This window comes from Brassica napus, unplaced genomic scaffold (genome assembly GCF_020379485.1).
Source record: "Brassica napus cultivar Da-Ae unplaced genomic scaffold, Da-Ae ScsIHWf_363;HRSCAF=573, whole genome shotgun sequence".
Lineage (NCBI taxonomy): Eukaryota > Viridiplantae > Streptophyta > Magnoliopsida > Brassicales > Brassicaceae > Brassica > Brassica napus.
In genome coordinates this window covers 18,830-32,431 of record NW_026016444.1, presented here as the reverse complement: position 1 = coordinate 32,431, position 13,602 = coordinate 18,830, and the positions used below count along the sequence as shown (strand labels likewise).

Sequence of the window (13,602 nt, the reverse complement as noted above, 5' to 3'; positions counted from 1 at the left end):
GGCCAGTTTAAAGCTGACGTCTCTTGGATCCGATTCCATGTATTAGTAAATGTAGCTATTTTCAACTATTCGATTTCCAATTTTGATTCAAAGATTGACCAAAACAACTACGAAAATCCATGTCTAATGCTCATAAAAAGTTTAAAATTATAGACGAAAATATCATTTCTACTAATGTTTAAGAAAAACTCTATGGTGTGTGTTCTGCAGTTTTTGTATCTAAACAAAATCGTCTTCTAATAGAGTTCCGAAGATCTAGCTAGTATCGGAAATAATTGTTATGTATTATGTTACTAGAGTTCCGAAGATCTAGCTAGTCCCATAAGCTTCACTAGAATAGATCAACTAAATTATGTTACTAGATAATAAAGCATTTTGGACAATCTTTAATTTGGACTCTTTTGACCCTCAGCTCAACGAACAAATATCTGCCTAATCCCAAAAACAGAGCGGCCAAGAGATATGTCTAATTTCCGGCCGATTAGCTTCTGCAATGTGTGCTATAAGATTATATCTAAAATTCTATGCCAGAGGCTACGAAGATATCTGCCGAGCATTATCTCTGAAACTCAATCTGCCTTTGTGGCAAGACGTACCATCACAGATAACATCCTTCTAGCCCAAGAAGCCTTTCACGCTCTGAGAACTAATAATAAATGTAAGAATGAGTTCATGGCCATTAAAACAGACATGAGCAAAGCTTACGATAGAGTGGAATGGAATTTTTTAGAAGCTATGATGAGGAAAATGGGATTCAGAGAGAAATGGATCCATTGGATAATGAGATGTGTCGGATCAGTCTCCTATAGTGTACTGATAAATGGAAATCCCACAGGCCAAATAACTCCCTCTAGAGGATTACGGCAGGAAGATCCACTCTCACCATACCTTTTCATTCTCTGCATAGAAGTTCTGATAGCAAATATAAGAACAGCTGAAAATTTAGGACAGATCACGGGACTCATAGTGGCCCAAGCAAGTCCTCCGATATCTCATCTCCTCTTTGCAGATGACAGCCTCTTCTTCTGTAAAGCAGTCCCAGAACAATGCAACAGCCTCCTCAACGCGCTAAACACGTATGGAAGTGGTTCTGGACAAAGAATTAATTTTGAGAAATCAGCTATCACTTTCGGTAAAAAAGTGCCTCACGAAAATATGGAAAACCTGCAGAATATCTTAGGCATTACAACTGAAAGCGGCAATGGAAAATATTTAGGCATCCCGGAGCTACTCCAAGGCTCTAAGACCCAAGCCTTTGCCTATGTCCAAAACAATCTACACAAGAAAGTTAATGGATGGACGGCAAAATACCTTTCCAGAGCCGGCAAAGAAGTTATGATCAAATCTGTAGCAGCAGCCATTCCGACATTCCCAATGTCGTGCTATCTCCTCCCTAAAGGACTATGTAAAAAGATATCTAGTACGACATCTAATTTTTGGTGGGGCTCTGGCCCTAACTCAAAAGGTATGCATTGGATATCATGGGACAAACTCTGTCTCTCCAAAAAAGAAGGAGGAATTGGGTTCCGATCGCTCGAAGAATTTAATATAGCTTTATTAGCTAAACAACTTTGGCGATTGGAACACAACCCAAATTCTTTACTTACAAGAGTCCTTAAAGGGAGGTATTTTAGAAATTCACATCCTTTCAAAACACCAAAAGCTTCAAGACCATCCTATGGCTGGAGAAGCATGATGGCTGCAAAAGATCTTGTCACTAAAGGTCTTAGACGAACAATAGGAACAGGGGAAGATACACTGGTTTGGCAAGACCTGTGGTTACCGGATGAAACCGCCAGGCCTCCTACGATAACACATGATTATGATCCGAACCTGAGAGTGTCTGACCTAATCGATCCTGTGGAAAAAGAATGGGACAATTCTAAACTCAGGAGTTTGCTCCACCCCAACGACATACCGTTGGTTCGAAGCTTAAATCTCAAGAGAAATCCCGGTCGGGATGGATATTGCTGGAACCTAACCACTTCTGGGAAATACTCGGTCAAGTCAGGCTATATGCTTGCAAGATCAAAACCAGACGAGGATACTGAAGTTAGGAACCAGCTACCTTCCCTCAACCCGCTCAAGGAAAAAATTTGGAAAGTCAAAACCGGGAAAAAAATCTGCTATCTTATGTGGCAGATTTTATCGGGGGCAATTTCAGTCAATGAAAGACTTTTCAAAAGACACATTGGGAACGATCCTAGCTGCCCAAGATGTGGCTGTGCTGAGGAAACGATTAACCATACGATTTTTACATACCCTCCCGCTATGCAATGCTGGGCCCTTTCAACGATTCCTTCGGTTCTGGGAGTCTTCCCATCAGAAAATCTCTATACCAACATGGATTACCTCCTCTCAAGATCCAATACAGGTGGAACTATGGAGGAATTAACTAGAGTCTTTCCTTGGATTATTTGGTATATATGGAAAGCCCGGAATGAAAAACTGTTTAATGGACGTGAATTCTCACCTATGGACACAATTGATCTGGCGATACGTGAATGTAATGCATGGTTTTTGGCCAATGAAGTGATCGATCCAGGTGAAAGCACCATGGAACCAAGAACCCCCATTGAGGTACCTACATTCATATGTAGGGTGGACGGATCATGGAAAAATGATGAAACCACTAGTGGAGTAGGATGGATCCTACAGCTACAAGACGGTTCAATAGATATCTTGGGGCTCCAAGGATGCCATAGACAAATCTCACCGCTTCATACTGAACTAAAAAGTTTGATATGGGCTCTGAAATGTTTACTTCGCTTTCAGCGTTACTGCAATTATTTTGTTACTGACTCTCAAGAGCTAGTCAAAATGATCGCTACACCTGAAGACTGGCCGGCCTTTGCAACTGAACTTGACGAGTTTAAAACTGTATGGGCGTCCTACCAAGATGGATAAGTGGTCTACAAGAGCAGATCCAGTAACACCAAAGCAGACTTCCTGGTAAGACAAGCTCGAACAAGGAAGCGTGTTTTCTCATATGTTAACACGTGTGTGCCACACTGTATCGATATTCGCAACTCGGCTTTTGCCGATTCGTACTAAGATTTATCTTTGTATCTCATCGTGAAAAGAAAAAAAAAAAAGACAATCCTCCAATAATTTCAGCTAGTTCTTAACTTTTGTTTGATTTTTCAACCAACTTTCTAAATGAAAGCAAAAATATTTGTTTTGTTTTCGAATTTGTAAGTAAGAAGTTCAAAATTTTATGCACAAGTACTGTTTTATATTGTCACTATTAAATACAACTCATAATATTGAGAAGAACATTTTCAATATACGTTCTAGCTTCGTTATATTAAATCCACCAAAAAGATGTAAAAAACTCTGGGATTCGCACGAGCATTACCGACTTTTGTGTGCACGAGCATAACCGACTTGACTGTACACATGAGGTAGAAGGTATGATGACTCAGAAAACCAAATACTTTATGTCAATGAAGAAAAGAAATTGACACCATAACCAAAATTATTTCCTAGCGTTAACTAATAAGTAATTCTTAGAGCCTCAGTATTCATATAAACAAAATTTCTCATGATAAAATATTAATAAAATATAATACTAATTTAAATAAATATGGACCAATAACAAGTAAACAAAATTTACATGAGTTTCTCAAATTTCTAGTTTGTAAAGTGAAAGATTTTCTCCAATTGTTTCATTTTTATATATTTTATTCTTATTTATTATTAATTTTAGTTTTGAGAAATTTTTCTAGAGCATGAGCACCGTTGAGGTACTCTAGAAAATATCTGAACTAATTTAATATTAATATCTGTATAATAGTTGAATTTTTAATTATAATTTAGAAATAAGAAGAAGATGAATCAATGACAGGGGACTCAGGGACAGTTGGAAATGCAGTCTCTCCACTAATTTGTTTCGTCTATTAAAATACACGCAATGGGAGTATGTAAACCGGTACCTAAAAGAAAATTAGGAGAGAGGTAGTGAAAAGAATAACAATCTCTTTATAAAGAAACTCTGACACTTTTCTACGGTATCAATTCTACACTTGTTTCACCTCTACTGATTTAGCTATAGATGTTAAAATTAATTATTATCAGCACATTAAATAAAATAATAGTATAAAATTCTGAAGGTACTTTTAAAGAGACTATACGGTCACGTTCTTTTTTCTTTTTTATTTATTTTTTCTTATTTTATTAATGATCACATATTGCTTAAGAGAGTATCTTTGTGAATGACCTTAAGAGCATCATTAGCAATAAGTCTCTCAAAACTAGGTCTCTCATATTATTTTAAAGATAAGTGGATGAATAATTAAATTTTAAGAACTGAACTAAATTTCAGTGAATGAGCGATTGACAAATGGCTTAGCAGTACCTTCCCGTTATCACGAAGTCTCTCTACGACAAAGCGTCCCTCTAGTTTTAATATGTCTCTTTTCTACTATTTTTTATTTTATAAATTTTTGTAGGTAGAAACTTGTATAAAAGAGTACCGATGTGCTTGCTCTTAAATACTATAGATAAAAACTTTTAAAGAGCATCATTATTGTTGAGTATTTTTTTTTTTGAACAACTTTAATTTTATATCTTAAAACGAAAAAAATGAGATATAAAAAACAAAAACAAAAACAAAAATAGGAGAAAATGCAAGCTCTCACACAGCCATTTAAATGTTGACTAGTTTTTATTGGTCCAGCTTTTTCTCCTTTACCATCTTGTATTTAGTTTCAATTTCTATTATTATTTGTATTACGAAAAACTGATTTTGAGAGTTTTTTCAATGTTTATGCTTTTATGTTGTAGTATGTTTGACCATTAAAAGGGCCTTTGTTATGCCGTTTATATCTGGAACCAGCCAAAAATAACGCCTTTGACTCAAATTTTTTTGTTTGGTCAACGCTTTTTACTGCAATTCACATTAAACTAATTAAGCATTTCCGTTAAAAGTACTTTACACAATGTTCAAGAAATTGTTAGGCAGTAACTAGGCGTTTTATAGAGAACTAGCGTCTAGATAGATTATTCGGGCCTAGGCGAAATTTAGACGTTAACGAATTATTAATTTATTTTATATTTATTTTACATTTATATGAGATATTTTACTTTTTAATTATAAAATTATTGTGATGAATTATTAAAATAGATATACGAAACAAAAGAAATTAGAAAGTTTTGTAGATTTATACTAATATTATTGTTTAATTTAACATGTTTAGACCAATTTAGATTGATTTTAACCAAAGTTTTGTGTGGGTACTGATCTTTCTTTATGATATCTTAATTGTTTCTTTTCGATGCTATGACCACAAAACTTCAAGTCATCCAAATTTGAAAATCATTATCTTACATAACTAGAAAACACAAACACATGGATCAGACTATTAAAAAAGCTGAGAATATATTCAAGTTCACAACAAATCAAACACAAACACATTCTTCACCACCATTTCTTTAGACTTAAGATCACCAAAACGCCAACCAGAATCGTACATCCAATGACAAAGCCAGCCATCATCTTTTTTTTCATCTTTGTTTACTCTCAATTTCAGACACGAAATCGTACATCCAATGACAAGAAACTCCAGACACAGTTTAAACCGAGAGGGTCACGTGTCAGGTCAAATCTAAGTAATGTTTAGTTCCGAATTGGTTTTCGGTTCACTTTTTTGAGTTTTCTGGTTTGGTCTCGCAAATAAACCAAAAAACGACTTGACCAATATCGAATTAAGTTTGATGGAGAAATAGGTTTCGAACTTTAAATTTAGAAACATCTGAAACGAGATCATAATTTGATGGAGATTTGGTGCTATATGATACTTCTCGTGGATAAATAACTTGTCTTCCCGACAAAAAGATATTTGTGGTAGAAGTAGCTAGACTAGGCACATGCCACTACGTACACCTACGTCTAAGTATTTGTACAGTGTGCATGTACCTTTGTGTACATATCCACGTACGGTATTTGTATACTTTTGATTGTGAAACTTATGTAATAATTAAAATTAGACAAAGAATCCAAGTTTGATTGGGTAGGTATCTGACACACCTGGATTTAATAGTAACAATATATTTGTAAGAAAAGAAATGAGATGTGTATGCAAGTTCATTGCACTTAGATGAAAGATTGCTTTTAAATACAGAGAATTATGGCAAGAATAATGGACGAATATACTGACACAAATCAGATGTCTTAAACAAATGCTGTGATTAAGTGTGTAATTAACTTGATAGTCAATAAACTTAATAAGTAATACACTCCACTCCATACGGACAGACGAATGTTATTATATATTATCTTTACAAATAAATTAGCGTTGCTGTGGACAAGAGTTAAGTACCCAACTTAACCAGCCGCATGAGATTTTTTTAGACCAAACCTTTTGTCCGATTAATAAATGGACCCTAACTTAGGCCTGTTAAATATAGTCTCCAAATTTGTGAAAACATCTAGAAAATAAAGTTTATATGTAGGAGTCCGATTAAAGTTTATATAATTCAAAACTATAGCTTGATTAGCATATCCGTGCGTTTAATTTTGAATTTTTAAAAAAAAGTTGATATGTGTTTTTTATAATTAGTATATCATATATTTTAGAAGTGTCACTATATAACTAAATGTTATTGGTTATTTGAATATTGTAGGTTCCTATACATCATACATCACTATATTCATTTTCAAAAATACAATTCAATGATTTTATTGATGCAATTTTCTATTTACGTATCTAAAAGTTAAATATTTAGGGATTTTATGGCCTATAATGAAGGCTCTTGATCACCCACATTTGATGGAGAAATTTTTTAGTATTTATAACTAAATCGTATATAGCTGAAAATTCTAACTAAAAGGAAATTTGAAATAATGGTGAATCAAACGAAGATAAATGGGAAGGATTAGTGATAATCGAAATTTTAAGAATTTGTTAGGAAAAATTTATATAGAAATTAGTGTTTATTATGAGTATTGAATATACGTGTTAGATTTGACTTATTACTGGTTAACTATATAACAACAATATAATGCTTAAATATCTACCTTTGGTCTGATTAGTTAATATTTTCTTATATTTAAAATTTTGTATAAATAAGAGAAAATATACCAAAAATAATTTATAAAAAAGGTTATACGGAAAAAAAAGCCCAGTGAATTACTTAAACGGTATACTTTAGACAATTAATCACTAAAACATGACAGGGTAAAATCCTTTAGTCAAAAAATAAAAATAAATCACGACCGGTTGTCTATTGCATCAAAGTACTTACAACCAAAATATAAAAATATGTGCATATGAATTAAGAGGTCGTGTATTGTATACACGTTTTGATAGTGTAAACATTGAAAAATATTCAGAATATAAAGCTTTGTAATAAATTTTAAAATTATATGATATTACATCGGCTCATATAATAGTTGATCATCATGCTGTTATTGGGCTTCAGCCCTGAAATTTTATTTTTTAGTTACGTGATAAAAAAAAGATAATTAAGATTGAGTGGCACAAGTTGATAAATATTTTGAAAAAAAATCAGGGCTATTTCAAATATGTACTTCAGTTTTAATAGTTTAGATGGTAATATGTGAATAGTTACTACAAAATCTAATGGAAAGATTGTGGAAGCACGGTAGCCTAGTGATTAAGGTTTAAAGGTTTCTACACCCAAGTCTGGTGTTCAAATCTCAGGGTATACAATTTCTTGCAGATTGTATATTATAGGAGGTCTAGATTTCAATTCCCGGAGAAATTGACTTATTAAACAATTATACAAACTATGAAAGAAAGGCTTACAAGGGATCTTCAACATGGTGCAAGTAAATCCGGTCAGACGTATATCTTCGTAAGACGACTCATGTGATGCAGTTAGGCGTAGATCCTCATAAGGCATGTAGTATTGTCGGTTGTCGGATCGTCTATGTAATCTTTCTCATAATTGTAATATCATAATAAATCAGCGTTAAAAAAAATCTAATGGAAAGACTAACCGATCGAATAGGAAAAATAAGATTTTATAACAGAAAAGAAGGTTTGTGCATATAGACCAAGGACCAAAAATTAAATCAGAGCCGAACCAGAAAAACTGAACAGATGTTTATATGTTATCGAGCTATTCCTATATTTCTAGGACCAACCTTTTTATTTTTCAATTTTAATATGAAAAAGTAACAAGAATGAAAATTGTTAAGCTTTTCATCATCCTGGTATCGAGCTATTTTTCGTATGACCTTTCCTACAATATCGTCACTGCAGTAAGTGGTATTCCTCTACGCCTAAGACACTAAAATTTTGAACCATAAACGAAGAAAGGCATGCGAAAAAACCCAAAACTAAACCGAACGAAAAATTGAATCTAAAATATTAATATATTTACTTTTAAAATTACTAAATATTGTAAAAATACTAATTATAAATCAATCTACTTGACAGCCTGAATTACCCAAATATACTTTATCCAAAATAGTTACAACTATCCAAATTATCCTATAACTTTCCATAAAATATTTCTATTTATCCAAATGATTCGATATTTAATTTAAAAACTGAAAATATCTATTTTTACATGATTATCCAGAAAATCAAAATCGAACCGGAACCAAAACTGAAATGGAACCAAAATTTATTAGATATTAGTTAGTTTTTAACATGGTTTTCTGAAATAGACAAAAAAAAACGAAATAACATAATCAAAACCGAATTGAGTTTCATTAATATTAGCTAAACCGTTCTATATTTTTAGAATTGAAAAACCAAAAACCTAAAAACCTGAATAAAATCGAATGTCCATGCCTACAAAATTAGGGAAAAAGGTCGATCAACACAATGTTAAACTGAATTAAATTACAATTCGGCCCACTCTTTAAATTTATGTAAAGGCTAAAAATGTACAAAATAAAACTATCGAATAAAATAGAGTAGTTACTTCCACCAGTGAGAAGACAGTTTACGTCCGAACAAGTAAAAAAAAACGATCATATATGTATGGACATATATATGAATGTATTCATCAACGTCAGTGCTCGACGATATATATAAGAATACAATTCTAAATGGGGTAACTGTATACTAGATTTTAACCCGTGCAACCGCACGGGTGTTTGTTTTCACTTTTTTTATACATAAATTATTGTTTTAGAACATAAATGGTATATATTTTTAATTTTAATCATATACTTAAATATTTATATAACTATTTCAAATACAATAATTTTATAATTTACATGTTATAATTAATTAATTGTTTAAACCTTATATATTTGCCACTTCTTATTATATATTTATCTTATTGTATTTGCATTTAGTTATTAAGCAAATTAATATATTCATGAGAAAATATATTTAAAAAATATTTTGTATTTAATTTAGGCTAAATTATTACCTGTATTTCAAAACTGGATTTCTTTTTACCAATATTTTTATGCTTATTCATTTTAGATAATTTATTATTGTATATATAAAAGTGTAAGATATGTTAATTTTTAGACATGTATTATATAGTTTGTTAATGTTAAGCCGTTCTATCATCATATTATATTTTAAATAAATAGTTTATATTTATGAAAATAACATTTATAAATTTATCAATTGAATATAATTTTATCATATTTATTTTAGTATAATAATCATATTTTAACATGATCATGACTATAAAAGTAGATAAAATATGATATAATTTATTTATTTTCATTTCTAAACGATAACTTAAAATACATTAAGTTATTGTTTAAATATTTTTACACAGATTTATTAGAATTTTTAAAATATAATATATATATATATATATATATATATTATTTTAAAATGAAAATATATTATGATTAAAGTATTTACAAAGATTTTATATTATTAACTTTAAAGAAATACATGTTAATTTTTATACATGTATTATATAGTTTGATAATGTTAACCCATCTTACCAACATTTAGATTTTATTTTTGAACATAAATATTTTATAATTACGAAAATAAAATATATAAATATATAAATTTAATACAATTTTATTATATTTAGCTCAATATAATAATTTTATTTAGCTCAATATAATAATTTTATTTTAATATGATTGATTATGATTATATAATAAAAAAAATATTATAGATTTTTTATTTTTCATTTTATATAACTGAATATATTAATGTATAATAATATTTTAAACTAATTTCGAAATTAGTGAAAATATTTAAATATAGTTTCGAAAATGAAGATCCGAAAATGAAGATCTTGTAAAAATCTTTTCAAACAGATTTGTTAGACTTTTAAAATAAATTTATTTATATTTAAAATGAAAAGATATCAAAAGATATTATGATTAAAATATTTTAAATTCTATTTATTATTAGTCTGAATTAAAATGTAGTATGAATTTTTATGAATAAGTCCATTAGGTCCATTTTTAAAAAAAATCACAAATGAATCAAAGTTGTGACTTCTGTTTTAATATATAAGATATGCAGTGATATAGTCCGTGAAAAGGGAAAATTAGGTTGAGAGTAGGAACCGGAAACAAAAAAACACATACAATAATGTTGTGGGTTTATTTTAATATATCGCAAATGAATTCTGATAACATTTTCTATGACTAAACTCCGATAAACATTTTTTATATATAAAAAGCTGATACGTTTGTTATTATAAACTTTGATGAAACATTATTGCTAGTGAATGATTTGAATTATAATCTTAAGTTTAAAATCCCAAAAGAATTTTTATTTAATACTTTTACGCCAAATAAAAACTCAAGATTAATATAAATGTGTTTCATACAACATTGTTAAAAAATTGTTAATGTTTTTTTACTGAAAATTTGAAATTTTTTTCTTAAAAATGTTTTAAATTTATAAATATATTACAGATGCTATTTATATCAACAATAATATACAAGGAATTTATTAAGACAATATATCATCATCTATTAAGATGAAATAGTGATATGCTTTAACTAAATTTAATGTCTTTAGTTTCCTAAAATAATATATATTTTAATGTTGCTCAAATTTTAAGATGGTTTTCCATAAACAATATCCAATTGCTATATAGTCCAAATTAATAAAATTTGAGTTTAGTTTATCCCTTATATATTAAAAGAGAAGCATTGTAATAAATGCATTCACACTATAACAGACACGTGGCAGCCTCACAACGATTTGATAATAAATATGCTAACGCGTTCACACTATATTCATAAATGTGTTCACACAATGTATTTTGCGTTTTTAATATAAAACTCACATACATGGTTCCAATAAAACTCTGGATTTTTCGGTTCGAATAAAAATAGATAACGAATCAAAAGCCAAACTATATATATATTACTTTTATTATTTACGGATAAAGTTGAGCAAAATATTCATAAATTTTGATTCTATTCATTATCCATTTTGATTTGAACCAAATAATTTGGATATCCGCAACTCTACGAAACAAATCAAATACTAAAATACAATGTCCAAACAAAAAGCAAATCATAAATACCAATAATTTTAGGAACATATATCTAATTTGATCTGCTATATGAATATATATATATATGTAAAGAATTATATATATATATATATATGTTATGAATTAAATTTAATATATTAGGTACTAAAATTTAGAAAGTTAAATAATATTTTATTTTTGTAATAAAATGTTATTATTAAAATTTTCAATTATTTTAAAATTTTATTTTATTTACGGATCAAATCGGATATTCTTTAAAATTCTAAAACATTTCGGATATCCGAGTCACCAAATATCAAGGTGGCTAAAGATCGAATCGACACGAATGCTTCCAAGTACTCATATATTCGATCTGGCCCCACCCCTATTTACGGATACAACTTTATTTTCTTTATATGAAAAATGACTAATGTCAAAGCCTTTTTTATTTCAAATTAATTTAAATTTTATCTTTCATGTATTATTTTGAACAAAAATGTCATTTCATATTAATTAACAATATCTTTATATATATTTGTCAACTATTTTTATATACTTTTTACATACTCATACAACAACTGAAATATCTATTTTTTTTTTAAGTTGAAATATTTTTTCTTATTGCTTCTTTCACTACCGACTAAATTGTAGTAAAATGATTTGTCTATAATAATTTTCTTTTCTTTTTCTTTAAATATTATATGTTTGAAACTATAATATTAACTATTGGTTCGACATGACAACTATCTAAAATTCATAACATGAAAATAAACAAATAATATTAATTTTTGGTTTTTACCGGAAAAAAAAACCAAAAAATCAAACATTTTAACCGAATAAACTAAAATGAATACTCCCTCCGTTTCTGAATAAGTGTCGTTGGAGAGAAATTTTTTCGTTACAAAATAAGTGTCATTTTCGATTTTCAGTTCAAAATTTATTAGTTTTATTGAGTAATTTATTTTTCTATTGGTTGAAATATGGTTAGATATAGTGGTAATTGTGTTTTTATATAGGAAATATACAAAATTAATTGTTTCCTTAATCCGTGTGCATAGACCCAAAACGACACTTAGTATGAAAAGGAGGGAGTATAAATTTAAAATAATAGTTATATTTTAGAAGATTAAAAATAAAAAAAAAACTTAAAACCGAACTAATATCCAGATTAAACAGATTTAGTGTCTATTTATTAAAAATAACGAAACTAATAATCACATCCCGCGCAAGGCGCGGGTTATTACCTAGTTACATTTTAATTAGCAGTTTACTAGCTAATTGCATGCATATTAGTATATTGTTTAATATATTGAATAAATGTGAAGACGACGTTTTTAAAAATTATTTTCAATAGTTTATTCATGCTGATGTAAATGATTGTTGGGCTTTCCTTTTCTCATTCAGCTTTTTCTTTTTGGTTATTACATAAAGCTGCATAAACCTAATCGACGGTGATATCTTAGACATAATTCAGTTTAAGGGAACCCTTAAACTCTTGTCATATATATCATGAGCGTTGTCCATTCCCTTTTGTTTCTGGAACTATACACATTATTTCTCTTTTATATGTATTTTTTGTTGTCTCGCATCTCATATCTATGGTCACGGACTCACGGGGAGTAATTACTACCTCTCAAAAATGTCCGTGCACTTACTTATTTTAGAATTGCCTATAACGGAATAAACATTGTTCTGCCTGCACAACACACATATATATAAATATATATATATATATATATTCATTTTTATCCTTTTCTTATATTTTTTTTGTTAAAGAACTTTTTCTTATATTTACTAGTAAAATTCCGCCAACCTTGATTGTTTAATTCAAGTTACGGATGATAGAAATGAGAAATGGTTTTTCATAGATGTAACATACGAATAGAATAATGTAATCGATAAGAGATGTACAAGAGGTCAACATGGGCCATCCCTTTCCCGCACTCTCACGTATCTGTCTGCCTCGTTTGTTTTGGCAGATTACATCGTCGCATATGCCTGCACGTATTTGATCAGTTGACCTTCATCACTCTATGTTTTTTTTTTATATCCACACTTTCTACAGTTTGATCACTATTTGCGACTGTACCTTTGTGTTTTTAATGTTGATGGCATGTGAGAGAGGATCAAAGTTTCTAATATTCAAATACATTAAGAATTGGACTAATTGTCTCTTCCCCTGCATCATATCGTCCATATATCAAA

At 29.6% G+C, this 13,602-nt stretch overlaps 1 protein-coding gene across 1 annotated transcript; it reads left to right on the top strand.

Moving 5' to 3' along the window:
- Window positions 1-462: 462 nt before the first annotated feature.
- On the top strand, window positions 463-2,907 carry LOC106453462. The gene has a single exon (XM_013895709.2). It carries the CDS (start codon window positions 463-465, stop codon window positions 2,905-2,907), a length of 2,445 nt encoding a protein of 814 aa, XP_013751163.2.
- Window positions 2,908-13,602: the final 10,695 nt, after the last annotated feature.